Raw genomic sequence first — 27,629 nt, 5'->3', positions numbered from 1 at the left:
TGTGGTGCTTAATATTTTTGCAAAAATAAATCTGGTCACACTTTATTTTAGGGTCCAATTCTCACTATTAACTAACCATTGTCTTTTGCCTCAATTAACCCCTTATTTGCTGCTTATTAATAGTTTATAAGGTAGTTGTTAAGTTTAGGGTATTGAGTAGGATTATGGATGTCATGCATTATATGAACTTTATAAGCACTAATAAACAGCCAATATCTAACCACGAGTTATAAGTGAGAATTGGACCCTATACTAAAGTGTTACCATAAATCTTGAATTATTTGATGACAGAAAGTCCAAAAGAAGAGTATTTATTTGAGAAAGGGTTTTATTTTATTTCATTTATTTATTTTTTCGTAACACTTTAGACTAGGGAACACATATTCACTATTAATGAAGAGTTTTCTCTCAATAAACACCTTATTTGCAGTTTATTGATAATAAGTAATGTAGTTGTTGTAGTAATTATGTTATGGTTTTAGGGTTAAGGAATCTGGACCCCATTGTCATGCATTAATATGTGATTTATAAACAGCCAATATGCCAGTAATGTGTATGCTAATAATCAACTACTTAAAAAGGTTAAAGTGTCTTTATTCATAACCTATACATTTATTTTATTAAGTTTGACAACCACAAAGAGTCACAATGATTTTCTAAACCAGTATCAATCGTTTGAACCAAACAAAATCCATTTTATTTTGCTTGCAAACTGTGCATTGTGCTATCTCTCTTTAAAATAAATGCCACTTGCTTTGCTATTTTGTGACATTTCAGGAGTTTAGTGTTCAAATAGTTTTGGGGCCACTGCGCACATAGCTGCGCTCCAGACATGGGCCTGGGGACACAGCTGTCCCCGCTCTGAGACAGCAAAAACAAATGCGTCCCTCGTACAGAAAGAGCACGAGAGGGTCCCAGACCACCATTACCGCGAGGGCACCCCAACCGTCCCAAACCTATAACGCCTTTAGAAAGGGTTTCCCAGCTCAGACTTCATTCACACAACTGAATTAATGAACACCCACTCCGAGAAATAGAAGAGGACTTTGAGTAAAGACAAAGCGAGCCACTTTATCCTGTCTTTGTTCGCAGACAGTCGAGGAAAGTTCCCTTCAGACATCATAGAGAGAAAACAGAGTGATGGTGTTTTAAATAGTTAATATACTGCTCATTCAGCAGTCCTCTATTTGCTCTGCGTCCCTCTTCACTCGCTCCCACTTGAATTCCAGCACAGCCGAGCGGAGCTGCGCCGTCACAGACCGGCTTCTGTCCACAATGGACCGTTCCGTCCTCAATCACTGATCTCGCTCTTTCACAATCTCTCTCTCTCTCACACACACACACATTTTACTTTTCACACTGTATCCGAGCGTCTAGTCCTGCGGACGTTGGGAAGATCAGGGATAATGACAGCATTCTGCTCTGGAAAGGACAGTTCCCACAGATGTGGTAGAAAGAGACATTTGTTTCTGTTCTTGTCAAAGTGGAGAGATACTATGACAGGAGAGGCCTTTGGGAATAAGAGGCCAGATAAAAAATGTCTCGTATCCGCCCTCACAAACAACCTTCACATATTTCGGGGGGGTTATGTACGTGTATCTATGCGTGTGTGCGCTCTGAGAAGACGAAGAGCCAGGCTAAAGACAATGTTTGTATCTTTTCATTCGTTTGACTCGTGACGCAGGAATAGGCCTTTTGATAGCATCCGTGTCATGCTGTCTGATAATTATTATTATAAAATCAATCCTACGATTAGAGAGAGAGAGAGAGAGAGAGAGAGAAGAGTGTAATGTACAGTAATGGTCTATTATTTGAAGTGTGGAAGATGACACCTCAAAATGTAAAAGGTTTAAGCACTTTATTACGTGTCAAAGGCTTAAATCAACTTACCATCTTGTTCCAAAAGTTATCTTTGAGGGACAAATGAAAATATTCTTAATTAGATCTGAGAGATTTCTGAGCTTTCGTTTAAATCAAAGTTTGACACTTCAGATTGTCCATAAAGACACTGTAAAAGAAATCCAAATTAATGGTTTAATCCAAGTCACTTTTTTGTTAATGAGAAACAAATTTAATATAGGCTTTAATTCACATATAAACACTGGTTAACACACATAGCCTACATACAGCACGTCAAAAATGATCAAAAGTCAAGTGTATTAGACACACGTGAACCAATTCGTTTGTTTGTACGCATCAAGCAAGACTTGAATTAAACCACTCAATTAATATGGATTAGCTTACGTTTATGATTTCTTCATGTTCTTTATGAAGCATCAACATTTTGGTGGACTGGACTGAAAAAAAAAAATCTCTCGGGTTTCATTAAAGTGCCCCTATTATGGATTTTTGAAAATGACCTTTCATGCAGTGTGTAACACAGCTCTAAGTGAATGAAAACAATCTCAAAAGGTTTGAAATCTGAAAGTGTATTAGGTTATTGTCTCTCAAAAGAAACAGTCGACTCTGAATAATTTTAACGAGTTGCTTTTAAAACGAATCCCAAGCATTTTATGTTGATGTCAACCTGAAACATTAGCATATTACCTGCCCACTTGTTGTTTTTTCATATTGGTCTAAATGCAAATGCAAATTCCTTCTTTGCCACTAGGAGCAGTAAAAACAGTGGAGGGGTTTGGAAAAAATTCACGTTGATCTAATCGTTTGTGAGTAGTTGAGCAAATAAGGTAAAAAATAAATGCATATTATAAGCACTGTTGGGAACGTTCCTTTAAAAAAGTAATTCGTTATAGTTACTCACTACTTGTTCCAAAAAGTAACTGAGTTAGTAACTGAATTACTCTATAATAAAAGTAACTTGTTACCTGGGAAAGTAACTATTTGCGTTACTGTAAAAAAAAAAAAAAGACGAAAAAAAAGACGAAAAAAATTGCTATACAGTATGTGAAAGATTTTTTTTTTTTTAAGCAGTTTTCACAAGTCATTTAGAATGAGTAGAACAGACAGGTGTTTGTACATAACGTTCAATATTTATTGCACGTCAACAGAAAGCAAGAGTTTTATCCTGCACCTCCAAGTATTATCTTTGTAAGAAAAGTGTTTTTGGCCACTAGCTTTGTAGATGCGGGTGCCATTGCCATATATTATCCCAAAACCTAAATATGAACCTTTCATAACCCATAATAGGGGCGCTCTAAAGATATCTTCATTTGTGTTTCAAAGATGAACTAAAGTCTAAAGCACTGCTTTCTTAAAACCTACAGTTTTTACGCATACGCAATGTTCGTGAACAAATATCGCAAATAGCGTAGAACAGCTATTTAAGTTCTGTAATTGTTTCGTGAAATGCTAATTCAGTTAGAAACAAATTGACTTGAATAACATATATTATTTGGGAATTGATTGGATTGGGAGTTGGCTGGAATGGAGAGGTTGAAAAAAAAAATTCATCGCTATTGCATTTCGACGATACTGAATTTTTGAGCTGAGCAGCTATCACACCTGAATAAGTATCTAAACAATCATACACGGCCAAATCGATCGTTCTCCTCAAATAAGAGAAAGTATCTTTCTAAACAACATGCCACTTCAACAAGCACCCACACAGAAAGAAAGATCGTCAGTCAGGGGCCATTAAAACGTAACCGAGCTAGGGGTCGAGAAGGGATATTATCATTAAGTCTTCTCATAGTCATGCTAAAAACCACAAATATTATTTCTACACAGCCCTCCTCCCCTTGTAGTGACAGAAAAGGCTAAACGTCTTCAATTTCGCCGTGTTTTTAGACCGTCTAGCGCTGGAGTGCATGAGAAAGCTTTCTGTTTTAATTGAACAGGCATGTTCCAGCGTGGAAATTGCTTTCCCTCGAAAGAGCTCCTGAAGTGACAGTTACAAAAGTGACGTTAAAAGCGTTCAGATGCAAAACTAGTTGTGTGCTCAAATCGCTTAGATTTGTGTTTGCGCTCGTAAAACATTTAACGTGCTTTGAAATCTGGTTATGAAGGGTAATTTTGCGATTGTCATCCAGATCAGGCTTGTAAAACGACGCGTGATTAGCTTGTCAAATTCTCTTAATGCTTTTTCATGAAAAAGCAAAAACTCTCCGTTACTTTCCCATCGGTCTCACCGTATATGTGTGTGTTTGTGTGTGTGTGTGAATGTATTGGGTGGTCAGGACCCCTCTGCATTCTTCAGAGCGATCTGCTGCCCTTGGGGCTGCCTGGCCTGGCGTATAATTGCCCTCCGCTACAGATAGTTACCAGCCTTCCCTGTCCCTCTCCTCTTCTCTTCTTCCCCCTGTTTATTCTCTCTGATTTCAGGCTCCTTTGGGTCATCATTCATCAATGGGGCCCCCCAACCCCTGAGGACTCAACCAGGAGGCCCCTGTTACTACGCCTCCATAACCAGAGGCCATTTCTGATGGAGGAGCATTATACGAGGGAACAAGAGAGCATGAAAATGCAACACGAGGCAGGGGGTGAATGGTGGTGATTATTATATCCAGATAATAATTTCAAACAAATTATCATGATAATCAATCAATCGTCACATTTGAGGCGACTCGCCTCAGGGCCGCGCGATGCCTCTCCTGACCTGTAATGTATTTGGGGGCATAATCAGATGCAATAAATTGTCAGGGTTGCTTGAGATTATATTTTTACACGAGCAGATTTGCCTGGTTCAGTTAAGATAACATTCATTTTCCCTGCGGACAGACCCCCTTTAACTGATGTTAACGGGTACAGCAACTCTCCTTTCACCTTTTCATGAAAAGAAGAAGAAGAAAAAAGTGGTGCAATGTGCCATATGGCATGGGTGAGAGCATTTTTCTTTAATCTACCTTAAAAAATATAACATACTTTTTTACTTTTCGTAAAAAAATAAACTAATTTAAGCATAATGATGATGATCATGATGATAATAATAATAATTATTATAATAATTATAAATAATTACATAGCTGAAAATGTGAAGAAAAAGATTGCATTTCAAAATATACATTTATTTATTTATTTATGTGCCAAGAAGAAGAAGCTAAACTTGAAAGATTTTTAATATTAATTAAATATTCTACAACTATATATTAAATTAATTAAAAAATTCATCAAATTAAATTCACAATCATACAAAAAACTTATTAAATACAAATAAAGAGTAAACTTTAATATTTCATAGAACTTTTTGAAAACAAAATGTCAAAATATGCGTGAAATAACATTTTACCATCACTCAGCATAACATATATTTATTTAAAAATGAAACAACATACTTATTCAAATATATAAAAGTGATTACTTAAAATGTTATTATATTTAAAATGTCTAAAAACTGTAAATAAGCTGACTAATGGATAAAACCTAGTGTATATCCAGCAACATAATTCCAGATTTATAACATATATGATATTGCAATAACAGATTTTTTCGTTTTTGGCCAACATTTCAATATTGGTGCTTTTACTGACCGAAATTATTATGATTGTACTATCAGACCTTTATGACTCTTAGATATAAACAGTGCAAGTTAAAATAACACTGCATTTTTAAAGTCTATGAAAGATGGGTCGCAGCAGGGGCCACAAAAGCACCGAAACCGTCTCAGAGAGCCTGTCAAAAGAGCCATTCATCTCCTTCCCATTAAAACATCAGCCGCCTGTTTTACCTACATTTACAAAGCCAAATGTTTTCAGATCCAGCCAGACCATGCAGGCACAATGCCGGAGGCGATCTGTTACAAATACTATTACAACGCATTGATTTTCTATGATTAATCTCTGTCTCTGTGTACTATCATTGTCAGTTGACTGTAAGCTAACGTGTCACACACATGCACAGTTTTGGTGGATTACATCTAAAAGAACTCAGATCAACTGTGTGCGTGTGTGTGTGTGTGTGTGTGTGTGTGTGTCTGTGTGTGTGTGTGTGCGTGTGTGTGTGCGTGTGTGTGTGTGTGTGTGTGAGGGTCGGCTCTGGACAGATATGGACAGACTCAGATAGGCATCTCTAAGTGTTTGTGTTGTGAAGGAGGGATAAAGGGTTGAAAGCAAAGGATCAATAAACGAAAGAAGCTCTTTTTCTTGTCTTTGTCTGTCTGCTGGGATTCGACTTAAGAAATCTTTCAGCTCTCCTAATAACAACGGGTTTTCTGTCTGACACAGACACAGGGTGGGGTGCGAGAAATCTGATTGATGATGTTGTAGATTATCTGGTGCAGATGTTTTCATTACATAACCTCAGGGCTGATTCTGCCCTCTCTCTCTCTCTCACACACACACACACACACATACCTGTAGATAGATAGATAGATAGATAGATAGATAGATAGATAGATAGATAGATAGATAGATAGATAGATAGATAGACAGATAGACAGATAGATAGATAGATAGATAGATAGATAGATAGATAGATAGATAGATAGACTGACATAAAGAGAATCCTACCTTCTTAATACAGCTGTCTTGAGACGATGTTTCATGATCATTCAGCATTTGCTGTGAATACAAAAACAACAAAACAATGATTATCTGAAAGACAGTCACAAGACAAAAAGTCCAGTCTTCATACATTCAAACAAAACAGTACTTGCATTTCGTTTCATTAGTGGTATCTGAACTGTAAAAGAGTTAATTTCATCCTGCTGATGTCAGACTGCTTTGACACATTGAGGTTATCGCTGGTATACTGTAAATGCTCTTCATGGACATTCAGTTCAGTGTGAGCCGGAATATTCTAAAGACTAGCGGAGATTGCATCGAGCTTTGAGAGGTGTGGAGAAGTGAGCATTAAATGGCTAGTGAGTGATGAGTCTGTCGTCTGAATGTGCGCCCCCCGCCGGGCCGTCGCCAAAGCAGCGCAGGTTAAACCATCTCCTGCCATCAGCTTCATCACTGACTGATGGGAGCAGGACTTTATAAATATATACATTTAAGCTTGACAGTTGGAGGAGATGTGGCATTAGAAGCCTTCAGGGATATTTATCTGAGAAAGCACCCAGTGTCACTCGTATGAGAAGCCAGCTTGTTCCAGGTTTGGAGATAATGGGAGCTCGTATGAATCTCAGCGGCTCATTCAGAGCAGAACAGGAACAGGAACAGAGGCTGTGCTCTTGGGCCTTATGAAGGTTTGACACTGAATCTGTTTGCCGTCTCATCCTCTGAATGGAGGATGTGTGAGCCTGTGCAAAGTTTGCGGGATGCTGATGTTGTGTTGGATTGAACCTGACATTTTAGATAGGCTTTATCACACACACACACACACACACACACACACACTGAATCAGAGTACTGTGTGAGTAATATTTTAAACACGAGTAGACAGAAGGACTGTTGTGAAGTTTACAGTAGTATCATCTCATGCTTTTTCTGTAAAAAGTGTGCCATTTTTGGTTTAATATCTATATGTCATGGTTAAAAGTTATTTAAAAAAAAATGCTTGTCTGCTAAAATAAAATTTTTCTACAGTTTTCAACAGAAAGTATCCATACACACATGAAAGCATGCATACATACATATATACATACATACTAGGGTGCATTACAGTATATTATGACACTTCCTGCCATTGAGGCCCTGTCCACACGAACTGGGTTAGCGCAGCTTTTTCTGTGCGGTTTGGCCATTCGTCCGCATGCAAATGCAGCACCAGGTCCCTGAAACTGAACATTTTTGAAAACGCCTGTCAGGGTGAGGATTTTCAAAAACTCTGGTTGCAAAGTTATCGTGTAGACAGCGAAAGCATAGTTTTTGGCTTTTGGCGTCAGAGCCTGCGCTGTTATCACCAGGGGGCAAGGAAGTCGACCGGAAGTTGAAGTCAGCCGCGTGCCGCCATCTTGTAGCAGAACTTCACTTGCGTTAGCATCCCATTGACCTCCCATTCATTTTGGCGTCACTTTGACAGCGAATAACTGACTGGCGTTACATTTTAAAATACTATACAAAATAATTAATCAGAATACTTACTCCTGCTCACTCACGACAAACCCGCTCAAGCTCGCCGTCTCTGTAAGATTAACGATGGCAGTTTTCACGCACAGCTACTAGAAGATTTACATCTGTCAGACAGGTTGCTGACGTCATCAAGCTTAGTTTGAGTCTGCGCGTCAGAAACGGAAGTGCTAAAAAACGCAAAAAATGAGCTTCACTTGTCTCAATTGAGTTCCAATGGGGTCGCTGTGTCCATTTCTTTTACTGTCTATGGTTATCACTGTCTACTGGAAACTTTTGCAGGCTTCTGATTGGCCAAAATGGCTTTACAGTTGAGATTATATCGCCACCTGTTGGTCTGGCGTGCTCTTGACAGTGCTTCATAGCATGCGTTTGCGTTTTCATGTTGACGGAGATTTTTTGATATTTTATTACAAGGTATAGCTTACATTTTCAGCTCTGTTAACATGATTATATATGGTAAATATTTGATTACTGGGAGAAAACAGATTGATGATCTGGTTCAAGTGTGATGCCCTTGAGCACAATGCTAGTGTTGGCAAAACAAACTGTACGACTGTCAGGCCTTTTACTCCCAATCTGGTTCTTTTCTGAACACAGAAACTCTCTGTAATATAGAGTAAAACTTGATTTTGCACGTTCCATCTGTAAGTGAATGAGGTGGATGTGATTGCAAAGGTGAGAGAGTGAGTCACCGAGGTGGAAAAGCAAACAGAATAAGTGACTCTTTTACAGAATCCCCTCTACAGTCCGCACCGCCTTTATCGGGGTTTGATTGACAGCTCTGCAGACTGCCCAAAAACTGTGGTTCTCTAAATTAGGCTGTCAATGTATCCAAGCCGCCCGAGTGGAAGCAATTACATCACAAATACTCAAACAAGTCTACTTAAACTACTTACATCCATAATTCAATCCTGCAGCTATGTCAGAGCAGCACGTTTCCAAAACAACCTTACGCTTCTGCTGTGTTCACATGACACATTTTAAACAAGAAGCCCAACCCAGTATCTACATATTCCTCATTTATATATTTATTATGTTTTTTTTTTCATTCATGTCTTTCATTTTCTGCACCGCAGCATGTGAAAGCAATAAACTCACTCATATGCACGAGCACATACCAGTGTGTGCAATCACATGCATTCATCAGCCCACGCAAAGCACACACACACACACACACACACACACACACACACACACACACACACACAGACTTATGAGTGTGTGTAGTATAATTACTTGGCAGTTTGCTGGCAGACCAATGCTGTACTGTACATTTGCTCTAAGGAAGCGGATAATAGAGTTTTTCCTTTTATAGTTCTAAAGTGTTAAAAATTTAGAATTCAGAGGAAATTAATAATGTAACTAAAACAATAATAATAATAAAAAACGATCCAAAAGTTCTAAAACAAACCCAAACCTACGTCAAACACACACTGAAATAACTGCATATTCAACTTTTATTGTCAGATGTGTGTGTATTGGAAATATATGAGCACAGGTCAATGCAGTATATGTGCACAGAAAATAAATGTGCACAGAAAGTAAATAAATGAATAAATTAAAATCAATTTGCCAATGAAAAAAAAAAAAAAAAAACACGGAAATAAACCTGAAATTAGTTACAGTAAATCTGACAAAACCCTTCTGAGAAAATCCTGATCTGCAAAATAATATAAATCAATAGATAAATAAATATCAGATTTAGCTAATAACATACATACACACACACACACACCAAAATAATAATAATTATAATTTAGTTATTTTAGTGCTTTTATTAGTTTTATAGTCTAATAGTCTATCATATATGTCCTAAATGAAACATGTGTGTGTGTGTGTGTGTGTGTGTGTGTGATTATGTACACATGCTTCAGCACTCAGCCATATAAATGACTTACAGTCACGTGTATGTCTGTGTGCGTCAAGCAAATAAATAATGTATTAATTAGAGGGTTGGAAAAAATGATTTGCCACAAGTGCTGGTGTGATTTATGACACGTCAGAATCATTTTAACTTTTCTCCCCGTTTTTTTTTTTTTCTTCTTTGGCGACAGGACAATTTGTGCCACAGATAGAGAGGCGTGAGAGTGAGAACGCTTTTCCCAAACAGACGTAAAATGCACAATTGGCGCTCTCACAAGCTTCCCTGTTTGCTTACACAAGTTTGTCAGGGTTTCTTATGTAAATGAAAAGCGCTGTGAAGCTCTAGTGATTAGCGTGTCTCGCTGACAGTGCTCGAAAGTGTCCGAAAACAGAGGCACTATGGAGGAGAACTGTAAAAATAAATACGAGCAGGCCGTGCTTGATGAAAGCGCAACCACCTGTGCTGATTCAACGCGAGCGAATTAGCACCAGAGAGTAAGTGTGTGCTGTTATTACCGTTATAAGCCCACCTTTGTTAGCAGGCACCATCAGGACTTCTTCTTCTCAACCTCAGCCCTATTTATACTGACACACAGACTGAACAAAAGAAAACAAGCTCGCTGCAACATTTTCCAGCACAGCTGCCCTAATAGACATACGACGGACAAGGAAAACAGTGCTTCGCCTCACAGACTGGATTTCCATGCGCTTTGTGTGACACCCAAAGCACAAGTTTGAAGACGGCCTGGATCAACAATGCATCGTTGTCAAAAGCTAATTGGACTTCGCTGTAATTGCAATTAGAGATTCTTGGCGGGCAATGAGGCAGTTTGTCTCCCAGCTTGACGTTGGGGGTATGGAGTAAAGCAAGCACATTTTAAGGGCTTTGCAGTGGGAAAATTTCAGAGAGCGTTGCCAAAAACAATTCCCCTCAAGTCTGGATTCTGTGAGGCAATATAGCAGTGCGGCCAATAGATGGTTATGGATGTCGAAAGCCGCAAGTTTCCAAAAAGAACCAGCAGAGACCAACCTCAAGGCCTTTTGAACCGAGTGAGTGACATCCTGTTGGCTCAGCCCACCACACCGAGAAAGCCACAGAGTGAAGGTTTTGCCTCACAGTTATTGAGAGAGCTCTCTCGTTTTGGTGAGCGTGTAGAATTTAGATATGTAAATGCATGATTGTTATTGGTCTTGTCAATTAATGCGGAAGCGGCCGTCGTCGCTCAGTTTGCGGCGGATGAAAACCTGCATTTGAGATTTGACTGCAGTGGTTGAAGAATTGTATTTTTTTGCATTCTGGACCTCATTGTTCCAGTCTGAAGCAGAACAAAACCATGATGTCAAACATAATAAAGCCGATTAATTACTGAGACCGTGCATGCGTATCTAAATCACTCTGTTCAAGGCTGTCTGGTCTCCTAAATGCAACCCTCACTTGAGAAAAGTATATGATATCATGGTGCTTCTTGCATGTTACTCACATTTTCAAATTGATTTGTCTAAAAGTTGGCTCTTAAAACATTTAATTTCTCTGAAACATGACTATAGATCTGGCAATGTTTTATTATGTTAGTTGTTTCACATATCACGACAGTTCGTAAATATATTTTCAGTGAGAGGCACTGAGAGGTTAATTCTCTACCTGGTTTGAAAATACCATACCTCAAACACTGAACTCGAGCCTAAACCTAACCTACAGTGTTAGCTAAAGAACATGTTAAATAAAATGCCATTTCCATGCTGTTTTAGCTTGCTTTTAAAGTCTTTGGGCTCTTTTGACTCATACAAGAGCACTCTGCATTGCAAGTGCAATGCTGTACAAGGTGTGCTACCGAGCAAGTTTACTATGTTAGAAAAGTCAGCTGGTTATCTGATGCACACATTAAAATGTACTTACACTGAAATGAATGTATTGTGAACATACATGCATTTATATTTTTTAAAATACCTGCATGAAAATATTAATATCTGTACTTTCTGTACACGTATAATTACACTGTTTACACCGTAAACCAACCATTCAGCCTACCCAAACAACCAAACCATTTCCTAATCCCATATCCCACCTCAGTATCAGCAAAATTGTTTTGCAATATAATATGAGCACAATAAATACATTGCACTTAATTTTTGATGGAAGTACTTAGTAGTTAAGGTGACTTAATACAAAGTGGGACCAAGTTGTGGGTCCACTAGTGTTCATTTCAGCTAGAAACTCCAGTGAAATGTAGATATAGGTCGATTTTTAGACCACAGCCCTGCGTAGAACATCCAGTTTGGAAAATCTATGGACGGATTCATAAGAAGTTTTTGGAGTTTTGCAAAAATGTCCGTAAGAGGCATTTTTTTTTTTTTTTTTTTTTTTCAGTGGGTTTCCTAAATGTTTCCCAAAAACACAAAGCTCCAAGATTGGCAAGTGTTTGTAATGACTCGTGCTCCATCGGTTGCATGTGAATCAAAGCGTGGCACAAGATTGCATGTCAGTTAGCATTTAACTTTTACAGAACAGACTGGGCCAAACATTATTCTGGGCCTTAACCAAAAGATATCCACATGGGCCTATGTTTTCACTGCACGAACCATTTTTCATCAAGGAGTTGTCATCGAAAAACTCTAAAGAAATAAAAACACTTGGGCTGTAAATACCAGGAAGCCAGCAACAATCTGATAAACCATATATCACGGGTTTAATAAGCTCATGGCTTGCAGTTTTTTTTTATTTTTTTTGTTGTTGTTGGCCAAGGCAAACATTAAAAGCGCACTGATAGTGAACGCTCCACCGTGGGTAATTAAAAATAATCGCTCCCAGCTTAGCATTGTTTGATTCTCTATTATACCCTTATCAACATCTCCTGTCCTGTCAGTGCATGTGAGAAAGACACGGCGGGCGGTGAAACGGATGACTAAAGGAATGTCAAATTCCCATTGTGCGAGCACAAAGGTGAGAAGGGAGAGAGCCACAGAAAGTGAGTTTGTTTAACACTTATCACACGGCTAGAGCTAACAGGAGCGCTGGCGTTTGGGACGCGATGCGGTGGGTGCGGAGAGAGATAGAGGGTGGAACACAATGACAGATTTAAAGAACAAACACTCCAGACTTTTGTGTGGAAGGTCACGCTAACCTTTCATAAGTGATATGTATGTTTTTGGCACTGGGACTGTTGTTTGTCCAGCCTATATGAATGTGTGATACGAGTATATGAATGTGTGATACGACAGAAATAACTGAAGAATACATGAACAACCAAAGAGATAAATGTTTCTGAATCATGTAGAGGACGCAACAATATATACACTATTGGTGATCTAGAAGTCTCGTGTCACTCTTGATGTGGACTTAATTTACTGTTGCATTATTAATGAATTAATTAATTTATTTTCATTAAAAAACGTATATATATATATATATATATAAACATACACACACATGCACACACATAAAACCCTAATGCTTGTCTGAAATGTATTGGAAGGGCTATATTCATGATGACATTATTCATTTGCTCCTTCAGTGCAGCTCATATTGATAGAGCGATATAGATAACTGATGGTGTAGACAGAGTTTATTGACAAGTCATTTGGGAAGATAATAATCAGGGAGGAGTAAAGGACACCACTGACTGCTGATTCCTCAACGGCCTTCCATTCGCATAACAGCAATGACAGCAAGACATTCAAAAATATGTTCGAAGAAATCAAATGATATGTCTATTTGATTACTGCTGCGTCAAAGGTGACGATTCTCAAAAGCATTTGACATGCCTGCACAATTTTTAGCATTGCTATGCACCTCGAGAATATGTAATTTTATAAATGCGTTTATTTATGTCGTTGCCAGCATTATGATTGAGTGTCTGAGAAGCGATACTGCTTCGTCAATACGTGCAGAATGTAAATATTGAGGATCTATCAATATTGTGTCGAGTCAGACTGGGCAATGTGCTTCTGGATGAAAGTGCTTCTCTGGTGTCTGTGGAAGATCAATAGCGGCTCTTAATTCAAAGCAGGAGTATAAAAATGCATATAGAAACATACTTGCATGATGAGATTATTCATCATGTGCAGTCTGAAGGCGAGCCCGAGGGAAATCGCCACATGATGACAGACATAATGAAGGGAAAATACCATTCCATTTACCCCTCTAAAATAAATGCCCTCTAAATATTTGCTGCATATTCATGTTGGAGCTTCGAAGAAGAAAAATAATATGAAGTGAGACGTCATCTGAGATGTCTGGAGGAGCACGGTGTGGTTGCATTAGCTCAGCGCTCAGGAGAACAAGTTTTCCAGTCTTCTGTTTAAGTTTCACTCTTCCAGAGTTTGACATATGGATGGAGGAAAAGGAGAGAGGTTAGGAGAAGTCACTCTGACATCCGGACTGCGGCTCTCCAAATATGAATGCGGAGGGCAGGCTGAGTCCTGCCAAACATTAAAGTCAAAAGTCTCTTGTGAGTTGCATAAGTGCATATATATGTGGGTCGAGGGGCACAAACGACGGCTTTCTTTGCTTTGGGGTTGATGCTGGGGTCAGTCCCGTCTGACACCCTCTGGCCCAGAGAAATGCTAAATAAGTCACTGATGGGATTTCTTTCCTAGATAAATAAATGTCTGATGTGTGTTGGCTGGTCGCGCCTGCTCATGTTAGAGCTGATGTCAGAATAAGAGCTGAGCTCACCTTTGAATAAGGCAAACATGCTTGCTTAAACGCTATAATAAATATTTCCAAATTTACCCATAGTTTGAACTGTGGATTTTATTTTATTTTATTTTATTTTATTTTATTTTATTTTTTTCAGTGTAAGTCCAATTTTAATAATAATAATAATAATAATAATAATAATAATAATAATAATAATAATAATACATTTGAAATGGTTTATTGTACTTGAAATTACTTAAATAAAATATTAAAAGAAAATATTAAATAAATATTATAAATATTATATTAACCAATTCTATCACAGTGTTATTTTGGTATTATTTTTTTTATGTCATTTTAATACTTATTAATATTTATTTATTAGTATTTTCATATTTCCTATGAGTTCATATTTCACTAGATTAATCTAATGTTAATATTTTATTTCAGTATTTAAATTGTATATTTATTTATATTTTATTTCATCTCTATTTCAATTATTTTCAGTTGTTTAGCCATAACACTTCACAATAAGGTTCCATTTGTGAACATTAATTTACTATATTAGTTGACATAAACGAACAATGAAAAATACTTCTGAAGTATTTATCTTGCTTAAGGTTGATTCCATCATTTACTAAAAGATTATTAAAATCAAAAGTTTATCAATTAATGTTAATTATAATTGACATGAGCTAAAATGAACAAAAAATTGACAGCTGTGTTTATTAAGTAATAATTAATAAATACTGAAGCAATGTATTGCTCATTAGTAGTTAATGTAATGCAATAATTATAGTTAACAAACAGAAACTTATTGTTAGGTTTTAACATTGGTTTTAATAACACTGAGCAAAACACATTTTAGTCCCATCCATCTTTGTGTGTGTGTGTTTTCATAATGATGAAATGAATTCCCGCCCAACACTATTTCCAATCAAATATCGCCTTTTGTTTTAGGAAACATGTCACATTACAGAAGTTAAATGTGATGTTTTGTGTTGTCTTAGTATTCTTTTGCATAGTGTTTTTACTGGTGATAGCACATTAAAAGACAAAGGACAAGAAGAATGATGTTTGAGTGAGAAACGTGGGTGTGGGGATCACTAAATCTGTCTCATCATAATCACAGCGAATCATTCCGCCAATCAAAACACAGATTTTATGAGGCAGCCGTTTGTGTCTAAACACACACATGCTAACCACTCCGCTCTGTGGACTCTCCATTACATGCCACATATTTGGACAATCTAATTCATTGCTACCACTGGTGGGTCATATACTATGCAGTTCTGTGCAGCAAATGGAAACCAACATTTTCCAAAGAGACAGTGAATCTTTTTACGACTTTGCAACATGTATTTATGGACGTGTGATACAATTATGACGACATGATCATTTTTGGCTGCACTTCGTTCTCTTGATGAAAACAAGCCAGCTTCAAGATGTGCTGTAAAAGCAGGAGGGTGATGAAGTGGAGTTTGGCATGTCTGTAGCGTAGCGTGATGTGACCTTCCCTTGACGTTAAAGTCAGTTGGTAAAGGGAACACTTCATGAAGTCTGAAGTCTTTTGTGCAGATTTAATGGTTTTACAGTTTAACAGTTTCGGTTGACTTTATGGTTGATGATCAAAATTGGAGACAATTTGTTTTAGGGGCTCCTTTAAACCTTTCGAAATCTAGTGTGTGCCTACTTAGTGTTTAATGATATTGCAAACTTGCTTTAAAAGAGAGACAACAACATTACTGCCTTTTTTGGACAAATTTTGGACAGGTTCAGTAAAAAAAAAAAAAAAAAAAAAGAAATAACCATAAACTATCAAAGATAAATAAATGAATAAATAAATAAATACAATCCAGGAGCTTAAACAAATACACTAATCAAAACTGAATTATTTAATTTATGTTTCTTAAAATCAAATAATAATAATAATAATAATAATAATAATAATTATTATTATTATTATTATTATTATTATTATTATTATTATTATTATTATAAATTGTACTACATTTAAATATTAAAGCGTTTTTTATTTATTTTATTTTTTACCCTCAATTCGTAAATAATATACAAAGAAAAAATATAATTTTGGTTGGGATAGTGCATTATTACATTTGTATTATTTCCCCCTTTTTGTAATTTAATATATGGAGAAAAAAAGGAACCTACGAATGGGATAATGCTTTTTCTTTCTTTCTTTCTTTCTTTCTTTCTTTCTTTCTTTCTTTCTTTCTTTCTTTCTTTCCCAATATATAAAGTGCAATGTGCATGTTCATTTCCTTGCAATGGCCAATTATAAAAACACTGAGTTCATTTAATATCTGACGTATCTGCTGTGAAAGTCAAAGTTTCATTATTCATAAGCGAACAGCGTAATAAACAAAACAAGTCTCAACTCGTTATCAACCCAGGCATCAAGAACTGCTTTTGCCCATCAGTTGGAGCTGAGTGGAAAACAATTACCCCTGATGATAATTGAAGCAATGCTTGAATGAGTAAATTCACCAAGAATAACACGACTCTAACAATTATAATTGCAGGATAAGAATTTGTATCATTTTAGCTCTCCACGCTCAGGCAACACAAAACACGGCTGTGCGCGTCAAATGAACTGTAGCTAGAGAACCGTTTACCCTCCTGGCTTGAGAGGCGTCCAAATCAGATTAGTCGTCGCATTGACCACTAAAAAATTCAAAGAGTGAAATCTAAGGCTGCGGCCAAGAGATACCGTCTGGAGATACAGGGGAGGGATCACAAACAAGATATTTCCTCTACCAGTGTGGTTGATGAGGGACAAAGTTCACACAGGCAGTGTTGTATTCATCCACTGCCAGCGATCCCAGTCGAGTGAAACATTTCAGTAATTTTGGACTGCTAGATGGGATGGAAAGCCTTAATCTGAAGAAACAACCCTGGCGTACAGTGACATAAAAAAAACAATGAATGTTTGCAGATTGGAATGCCATTACCTTCAGCACTTTTTCCAAATTTAAACTTACTGATGCAGCACCATTGTCTCGACCAATGGTTTGAGTTGGAGGCGGGACTACCTGTTTGCCAAACCAATGACAGACAAGAAGTATGTTAAGGAAGTCTCTTTGAAAACAATCACATTTTTGTGCAATTCTGTTTGGTGACACTAGTGGCCGAGATATTACACTTTTTATTTTACAGTAAGTGGTCACACTATATTTTAAGGTCCAATTATTTCTAACAAACTATTGACTGTAACTTTTGCCTCAATAAACTCCTAGTTTGCTGCTTATTAATAGTTAGCGATGTAGTTGTTAAGTTTAGGCATTGGATAGGATTATACATGTAGAATATGGCCATGTAGAATATGTGCTTTATAAGCAATAATAATAATTGTAATGCATTTTTAATATACAGCCAATGTGTTAATAATGTGTTAATAATAGGCATCCTAATAACCAACTACTGTAGCTAACAGTGAGAATGGTTCCCCATTTTTGGGGGGTGTTTTGTCACATTGCCTTCGAAGGTATACACAATATAATTATGAATAAGTAGTCTGAATGAAAAAAGTAGTTTTATCCACTTGATTCTGTAAATGAGCTAATGGTCATCAGAGAATTGATGACTTTATATACTGTAAATGCAATAGTAGTACGGATGGATGTATTAATTTCCCCAGCTTGCCAACTCTTCTTTCCCACAAAGACTCCAGTCTATTTATCCTCTCTTTCCAGAGATAGCAACATTTATCACTCTAGCCGCCTGTCCCCGAGTCCACCAGATCAACCCATCACCACCACAATAAATGTCAACCAGCGATGATTGATGCAGCTAATGAAATTGATTAGTCTGTTCCCGCACATTGCAATCCCATGATTCACAGCGCGCTGTTTACTTTAACCACAAAGATTAGCTGAAAGATGAGATGTCTGAGGCGTATCGCGTGATGTTGGGAACATCCTTGGACACTCTTTATGACTGGCCTTGACTCGCTCTCCTTTTTCCTCTGCAGAAAAATCAATACGGAAGAGTGCTAAAGGACAGCGTTTAGGGATGTCAAAAGGGACTTCAAAAGTCTAGTCAATTTGTTTAGTTTTTTTTTTTTTTTTTCTAGAAAAGATGTGTATAGTTATGCCTTCTTGGAAGAGAAGAAACTTTCTTGTAAATTTCACAACTTTTTACTATTATTAGGAATAGTGTTTATACAGTTTAGGGATCATAACGGAAGAAAAAGAAAACTTGACCTTATGCTAGGATAATATTAATCATCAATAAACATTGCTGCAGCGTCATCATTGCCATTACTTCAAAGAGCACGTCTACTCCCTAATATGGAGAGGACGACTTTCCTAATCTGACATCTGCTCTAATGACAGGTGTCGTCTGCCGCCGCGTCTCTGAGCGTGAACTTCGGCTCATCGCAAATGATTTTATTAGCCGCTAGATAACACAAAACAGCCCTATCAACCCCTGAGCAAGGTGATTACTGGTTTATCTGCCGGGGACAAACTCTCAGAGGAATATTAAAAATATCTAAGATGACTTGACACCCAGCAAGAGGCGGATCTAATTACCGAACCCCCCCTCCGAGACCATGATTGCCTTTTTTCTAATATGGGTGATAATATTAAGTTGTTACTATGGACGCTGTTGGCGAGAATCGGCTTGACCTATGGTTTATAATGGTCTCGTCATCATTTATGTTCAATGATCATTTTATGAGGGTACAAACCATCTTAAGTCATATCAAGTCACCTTTATTTATATAGTTTTTTTTAACAATACATATTTTTGACAAAGCTACTTATTAAAGGTCCCGTTCTTCATGTTCCCATGTTTTAAACTTTAGTTAGTGTGTAATGTTGTTGTTGTTAGAGTATAAATGATAACTGTAAAATTCTAAAGCTCAAAGTTCAATGCCAAGCGAGATATTTGATTTAACAGAATTTGCCTACAACGAACGACCCGCTTGGGCTACATCCCTCTAGTTCCTGCAGTAATGACGTAACTAGGACAGTTTTTGACTAACCTCCGCCGACATGAATTCACAAAAAGGGGACGTGGTCTTATTGCGCTCCCACGGAGAAGAGGAAGAGCTGTGTTTGTGTTTGTCGCCATGTCGTCGAAACGCTGTTATTTTCATCTCGGAGTCCAATCAGCTTTGTTAAATTATAATCAACATGTAAAACTATGTGCAGCACATTTAGCTGAGGACAGCTTTCTCAATCTCAATCAGTTTAATCCCAGATTCGCACAAAGATTATTCTTGAAAGATGGAGCAATTCCTTCTTTGTCCGGAGAAGGTTGTTTATGGACCAAGTGTATTTTCTTATTTAAGTTGGTGCGTTTAACAGTTTCTGTAACTTATTGCTGTTTAGCTTTGTTAACTAGATGTTAGGGCTGTGCAAAAAAAACGAATGCGATTTTCATGCGCATCTCGTCATTAAAAATGCTCCTTTGATTATAAGCACATCTCCAGCACACGCTCCTGCCCGATTGCTTCTCAAAACTAGACCAATCGCATTTCCAGGAGGGCAGCACACGCTCAGCTGCTGTCGAATCACAACACAGGAACCGCTGGCCCAATCAGAACTCTTTACGTATTTCTGAAGGAGGGACTTTATAGAACTGTAAACACACTGTGAACACAATCAAAGCTTCAAAAAAGTGTGAAAAATGGGACCTTTAAGTATTAAATAGGAGAATAGTGTCAATAGTAAACAATACATTTTCAGTCACATGCAGTTTATCATTGAATTCAATTATGTCATCATCTAGCTCAGTTCAATTTAAATAGTATCTGTGCAATCAAGTCAACGATATTGCTGGATATTAAATGTCCCCAACTAAGCAAGCCAGAGGCGACAGCGGCAAGGAACCGAAACTCCATCGGTGACAGAATGGAGAAAAAACCTTGGGAGAAACCAGGCTCAGTTGGGGGGTCAGTTCTCCTCTGACCAGACAAAACCAGCAGTTCAATTCCAGGCTACAGCAAAATCAGATTGTGCAGAGGACTCATTTGCACTTTACTGGAATTTTCCGTTAGTTATGTAAGTAGATTAATCAGCAGGAAAATTGTTTGCAAAAGCAACTCAGGCCATTTTTTCTCTCTCACTGTTTTTAAATCTACACCCACACTGAAGCAAAACATCAAAAAAGAGAAAGGAATGAAAATGAGGGCTATGAAAAGGAAAAGGCAACACGTTTCGCATGGCTTGCTAAGCCATGTTGCTTCATGGGCCCTAAGCTTTTATGGATGTGGCCGGTGGCGGGATGCTGCGAGCTGGCAGTGCTGAGTGAGAACTCATCCGTACCTGGTATGAGAAAACACAGATCTCACCATGGCCTTGAGTAAGTAACGATGACATGCTCTTGTGGCGAGCATTAGACTTTACGGTGTGATTCGTGAAATAACAAGCGAGGAGAACAGCTAAGGTCTTCTGCCAAATGAGCAGTGTTTCTTTTTCAGTGTTAATGTTGGACCAGGCTAAAGTAGGGGTGGGGCTGACATGTCAAAGCTTCAGACCCCTCTAATGTGTCATGGTGGCACATAGCTGTTGTTAAGAGTGTTATCGCTGTCGACTATCTAGAGATAAGTGCTGTAGTGCTGATGGGAGAGACAGAGGAATCTGCCTCTGCTCAATGCCAGGGCAGGGCTGGGGGGAGCGAGGCAGCGGTGTGGCCACTAATGTTGTTTGGGTTTGCATCCAGACAGGAATTCTGGTTTATCAGGGCCCTGGGACCTACCAGAGTAGCCCATCCCCTCAAAGTGTCCATTATAGGAGCGATAGGGCATGAGCTCAGTGTTTCCCATGGAAGTGGCCTCACAATGTTGAGTGACATTTAGTCTCTCTCTCTTTAACTCACATAAATATACTCTCTCTCTCTTGCTATTTTTTTTTCTCCGAACTTTTTGCATAAGCATCTGCTCATTGGTAAAAATGTGTACTGTAGATATCCAAATAGCTTCTTCAGAGAATACACCTAGCTAGTGTTGTTCTGTACTTCATTATACAACGCTATATACAGTATGTGCTGTGTAGTAGTTAATTAAAAGAAGTGGTACTAATAACTTAACAACAAAGTGGCAGCACTGTAACAGAAACTTAGCTAAACAGCTGATTATGAGTATAGTTTGTTCTGTAGAAAAACTCTTACTTTCTAAATAAAATGACTGATTGCTAATAACTTAAATACAGTTTGCACTAGGATGGCAGTAGCTAGACAGCCTGACATTGCTGCAAATGTTTTTGAGTCATTTGGTTCATATTTTAGTTAGTAGCTTGTGGTGTAGTTCACTTCTTTAAATGGTAGTTTACCTACGGAGTAAATATATAATAGCTTATCTAATAAATAGCTTGTAGCTTACCAGAGCACACTATCTTTAAAAAACAATTTCTTTCTATCTAAAAGTAGTGACACAAAAAAGGGTAAGCAAAGATGGCACCAGCCCAACAACGGGTGAGCCAAACAATGCATTATTTTGTGTATTTCAGCCAAATAGTGAAGCGCCATAGAGTAACACTTTGTTTTATGTACATTATAAATCTGATTAAATGACAAGTACAAAAAAAGTATATTTGTTTTATCCAAACTAACCATGACTGCTGCACTTGTAGATTGATTTATTTGTTGGGGGGGGGGGGGGGGGGTTATTGAATACCAATTGTATAACCACAGTTCTATCATGAAATACTCTGTGAGTATTTGCACGAACAGCAAATACAATAACTTGTAGTAGATCTATACAGGTGGAGCTGGGGAGGTGGAGGGCTTCAGAGGAACACTGAAAGTGTGCTGCAGACTGCTCTAGTGAATGCTAACCAGGCATTTAAATGTAGATCAGGAAGCTAATTGGCTGCAGATACATCATGAACCAATCAGCTTGCGTCCGTTAGTTTAACACTATATGTTGAATATCACCAGTTTGTGTTAAGGATCCATCAGCCTGCGCCATATAGAGTTTCCTGACAAAGCATTGCATTTTAACTCCAAACAACATTATAATGGTTAGTGTAGCATGGTTAATTTGTGGTTACCATTGTTTATTTTTTTTTTTTTTTTTTTTAAACCATAGTTAATTTTCATAAGGGTTAAAGGGTAGCTGTAAGTTAGCTAAATTACAGGGTACCTACTAAGTTGACTACTGTGTGATTATGAGTAGCTTAACATTTTTTATCAGGGCTTAAATGAATCTTGTCTGTTAATGCATATGCTTCACCAACTTATTTTTCAAAAACTATCAGGTTGTATTGAAGCTGTGGACAGTTTACTGTCATTATCATATATGTTGTGGCTGTTGCTGGCAAATTTAATACTGCTATATGCTGTTCTTTGTTCTATCCAAGAACAACACTCTGTCCACATGTCTGCCAGCCAAGGCTAACAAGTCACAGTGATCTCCTGTGCTCTACAGCCCCCCGAGGAGCCCTGGGACTCTGAGGCAGCTCCAGACAGACAATACACATGTTGTTACTATATGCTGCTTTTGCACAGAAGAGACAGTTGGGTCTTGCGATGTGCCCGCTTGGCCTGACCCTCTTTAGAGTCGCTGGGTGTCTTTTGGGGGTATGTTCAATGCTGTGAGCCACTGTCAAATGCCGCCTTTCATGGAACTGACATGCTGAAGATTAAGACATCAAGGCCTGTCTGCCAGCAGGAAATTCACAATTCCTCTTGGGTTAATTGGAAATCCAAATGTTTTGAGGTGGAAGACAGTGGGCCAATGCAGCATATCAAGATGATGCATATCCATATCAAAATGATCTCTGAAATGCAAAGGTAGAAGAGCATACTTGAAAGCCTTTTAACCAAACTAGTTATTTTATACTCGCATTTAGTATCAGTAAAAAATGCACTCTCCCAGCCACACACACAAATAATCACATCAGACCTCATGCTGGCTTGAAGCAGCCCACTAAAAGCCAATGAATAGCTTAGTTCTCAAGTATACAATGTCGAAACACTACGAATTGATTTCTTCTCCCTTTCTTCTACGTAATTGGCATCGTTAAGGATTTTTTCATCCCCTTTTGGCCCATTTTTGAAAATGAATAATGCGACAAGCCCCAGATCCAACTTTTCCGCCATGCTGTTTATTTATCTACCCCCCCCTCCCTTCTTCGTCTTACGACACTTCGCATGAAAAGTGGCCACAGAATAGCGGTGACAGCCATGTCTAATATCTCTTTCTGCCAATTTTGGCTTCTTTCCCCTCCTCCGCACTTGATGTCTTTATATTCTCCTGAGAGTGCAGTGGGAATGAAAGGACTAGGCCTAGCCGCTGACCTCCGCGGGAGGAGAGTATTAAAAGACGGGAGCGAGAGAGAGGGCGAAGGATGGCGAGAGAGATAAAGAGAGGGAGAAGTCTTTCCTGCTGAGAGCCAGCTATCTGGGCTGGCAGGCTAAAGCTGGCCTTCAGACGCCTTTTGTCAAACGGGTTGAGAAGAAGAGAGCCTCCTCTTCACTGGAGCTGAGACAATGCTGGGTTTGTCATCCCTGAGGAGTCTCCCGGTGAGAAGGAGAAGAGCTCGTCGTGGTCAGGGGTAGCCTTTGGGCCTTGCAGATGTTGAAATAGGGATGATTTATTAGGCCCGGTGTCCTCGGTGGCACTTGGCCACCGTCCCAGACAAGAGCGCGAGAAGAAGACAACAGGGGAGATCAGCGGGCCACTGTGGATCAGAGACATCTTAATACCGTGTATGGGCATTGGGAAATTTGCTCTGCGACCGTCATGGTATTTTTGCCCTCTTTTCACTGAGAAAATAACTCAAGATTAAGCCAAAAGCGCAGAGAGGAGGGTCCTCACAAAGATCTCTTTCTATCTCTCGCCTTTCTTCGAAAAAATGTATCTTTATTGGTGGCACTGCTTGTCCTTTATAAGTAATAAGCAATCATTTAAAAAATATACGTAGTAACAAAATGGCTACATTTATATCAACACCACATGACAGCATATTTTCTTTTTATAGATTCTTTGGAGTAAAAGAAATAGACAATTTTCACTCTTTGATCACGTATGGTAGAACGTTGTTGCTCTGGGTTAAAGGGTTCAGTCAAACTCAGTATATATGAGTAATCACACTGTAAAAACAACACCTTCAAAATCAGTACCAAATATTTTTGCTTTCTTTAGCAAAGACCACTAATGTTCACGTTTGAAGTCAGACAGCTTGAAGAAAGCCAACCGAAAATAGGTGGCACTGCTGAGAAAACAACAAATACAAAAAAAACGTCTTAACCACCAGCTACTACTACCAGCATTTTTTTCTACATCTTACTGTTGAACCCAACAGCCTTGCTCGTTCTCCCAAAGAAACCACTTCTCAAGCACCTCTAGCAGAAGCGAATGGCTTTTAATCTCAGCTGTTGTTTGTCCAGTTTACGCCAGGCATTCTTAATAGACCTCAGAGGGTTAGTTAAAGAGCGAAAGTTTAGACAGATTTCATCAAGTCGGTGGAGAAGATTGATTGGCAATGTAATTTGCCCCCACCCCAATGTCCAGCCGGTAAGTGCCTAGAGGAACTGTATGTGTGTAAAAGTGAGAGTGCACAGATGAAAAGACTGATTGCTTCTCGGTGTCAGGGACAGAGGTCCATTGGTGAACAGTCACAGAATGCGGCATGTGACCGGCTGGAGTAACAGGGCTGACGGGACCCGGAGGGGGGGTCATCAGTCATCTGGGTCGCACGCTCTTGTGCTGTCTCTCACGTCTGTCATCTTCCTATGCTCGCATTTTGACAGAGACATGCATAATAACACCAACATCGACTGACACCTACAGCTGCAGACAAACGTGAACTCAGCCAGACACAGCCTTTTTAAATTCAGGATCCTGTGTTTCCCGTATCAAACCCCGTTCAGAAGCAGGATCGTGAGCGAGGAGCTAAAGGGCTTATTTTTGACGGACAGGACACTGTGACAGCACGGAGAAAGGGCGGGAAGGTAGATGGAGAGAAAGAGAAACGGGCAGGTTTGCTGGCCCAAATTATTTTCCGTTTGGCTCATTCAAACCACCGACGGTGTCTGCTCAGATCTTTGCGCTCTGTTGTCTGTCAAAACTTTCTGCATCAGCATAAAACCTTTCAAAAATGTTTGAGTTTTCTCCCACTAGACATGATTAAATGCTTTTTTCCCAGGGTGGTAAAAAAAAAGTGCTGTCTTTGTATAAAAAGTGGCAGCTCCATCCGGGAGCTACAGCAAAGGTTAATGACAAACAACGGACAATGAACACAGGACAAAGAGTGGCATACACGTCGCCTCTCTCTCTATGTTTTCCTCTCTCTCTTTCTCTCTCTCTCTCTCTTCCTCCTCTTTTTTCTCATCCTCTCAATAGCTGTTTTTCATTTCTGTAAATGGGTCATTTTATGAAACCGGTGCCTTTTCAAGTTCCATGAGAAGATTTTTTTTTTTTTTTTTTTTGTGCATTATATTTTTATAAAAAACATTCCATAAGGCAAATAATTTGTTTAAGACCAAATACTAATACATTAAAAATACTAATACATTATGCAAATCTAATTAAGGTAACAGGGTTGATTGTATCAGGAATGGAAATTTAACAGATTAATTTGATTTCTTTAATTTGAAGTATTGTGCTCAAGATTGTGAAAAAATTATATTCTTTCTTTATATATATTTTTTTTTCATTCTAAAATCTATATCTAAAATCAAGGTAACAGGGTTGAAATTTTATACGATAATATGATAGTATGATCGAGCGATAGATAGATCTATCTATCTATCTAAAAAAAAAAGTCATGGCCAAGAATTTAAATAATATGGTGCATTTAGTTTCACACACACACACACACACACACACACACACACACACATATATATATATATATATATATATATATATATATAAAGAAGGAATCTTCTTTAACCACTGAACAAATGAATGAACGAATGAACAATCGAACGGTCAAACGAAAGAATGAATGAATAAATAAATTAATAAATAGTTTCTGAATTAAAAATATTTATTCAATGCTTTTCATTGTTAAAGGTTTTGTTGTTGTTGTTGTTTTTACACATACAACAAACAAATGGCAACTGTAGACTGACCTAAATGTATTTTTGAAAATGGCCGTCTCTTCCCATACACTAGCAGAAAATGAACAGAGAGACAGATAGAGAGAGCACTGAGGGGAGGGAACAAGAGCGAGAGAGATGCAGAAATGCCTCCTCTTCTTTCTTTCTCAGTCTCATCCCTTTCATGACGGACTCTTGGCCGTTTCTTTGCCCATGTGAATCAGAACAATGAGATGTATGAGCGTCTGAGGGGGCAGCGCACAGAATACTGGCCTTGTCCTCCAGATGAAGCTTGACGTTGATTAATGAGAGTGCGGACATGGGCAGAATGTTGAGGAAGGCTCCGGAAGACCTCAGGGGTGTAAAGAGAGGAAGAGGGTATGGGCGGTGACGAAAAACACGGGCTGCCTCAGGAGGGGAGAGGTGAGGGGCCACGGCCTGGACACAACTCACCACTAACAGACACATAAGACACTTTTACTCACGGACAAATGTCCCTCAAGAGTAAAACAGTGAAACAAGTGAGTAACTATCCTCATGTGATGGTATTCGGAACACAAAACCCAGGTCAAGAAAGTAATAAAACTAAAGGAATATGACTTTGCTTTAAGCCCCGCTGGTATAGATGGGTATAGTTTCATGACAAACTCCTCTTCAAAGAACAGAAGGTTTTCAACCAACTCACAGAGACTATAATCTGAAGCAAAATATAACAGCACCTTTGCATCCTGTCTTTTTATTCTCTGAGACACAGCAATACTGGCTACATTCGTAGTGTAGATTTCAGTCATCATGCTAGCTTTTGTTCACACGAAGTTTCAGAATTACACGAAATGCTACAAGCAAGCAACACCGAAAACAACATGTTTTACTTCCTAAAAACAGAGACAGCTAAATTATTAAACACTTTTAATAATATGTTCTACTTTTCAAAGCTGTAGTTCACTGCACACACACAATGAAAAATGTAAATGCCAGGACATTATGTATACATTTTGGGGACATTCTGAATGAACTCTAAGACACAATGCAATAAAGTGTAATAAAAAATCAAATCAAATAAAAAAAAGGTGCAATACTTGTAAAAACAAAAACATAAATAGGTACAAAAAGCATTCCTTCATATTAACACAGTACATTGTGCCCTATCTTTTTCAGATTTTTATTAGAGTATATTAATTAGTATTCTGACAAAGATATAT

The 27,629-nt window shown here is 38.3% G+C and overlaps 1 protein-coding gene across 9 annotated transcripts in view; it reads right to left on the bottom strand.

The window, feature by feature from the left end:
• Positions 1-27,629, bottom strand: part of prdm16 (PR domain containing 16) — a 211,896-nt gene that overhangs the window by 99,621 nt on the left and 84,646 nt on the right. For all 9 annotated transcript variants that reach the window (XM_052563006.1, XM_052563008.1, XM_052562999.1 and 6 more), the window contains exon 3: positions 6,405-6,455. In XM_052563006.1, coding sequence (XP_052418966.1) covers positions 6,405-6,455 — 51 coding nt within the window. The remainder of the gene's footprint in view (positions 1-6,404; positions 6,456-27,629) is intronic.

This window comes from Carassius gibelio, chromosome B8, assembly GCF_023724105.1.
Source record: "Carassius gibelio isolate Cgi1373 ecotype wild population from Czech Republic chromosome B8, carGib1.2-hapl.c, whole genome shotgun sequence".
In the NCBI taxonomy this organism is placed as follows: Eukaryota; Metazoa; Chordata; class Actinopteri; order Cypriniformes; family Cyprinidae; genus Carassius; species Carassius gibelio.
Note: the sequence above shows the minus strand (reverse complement) of the source record. Positions and strands in the feature narration are given on the sequence as shown.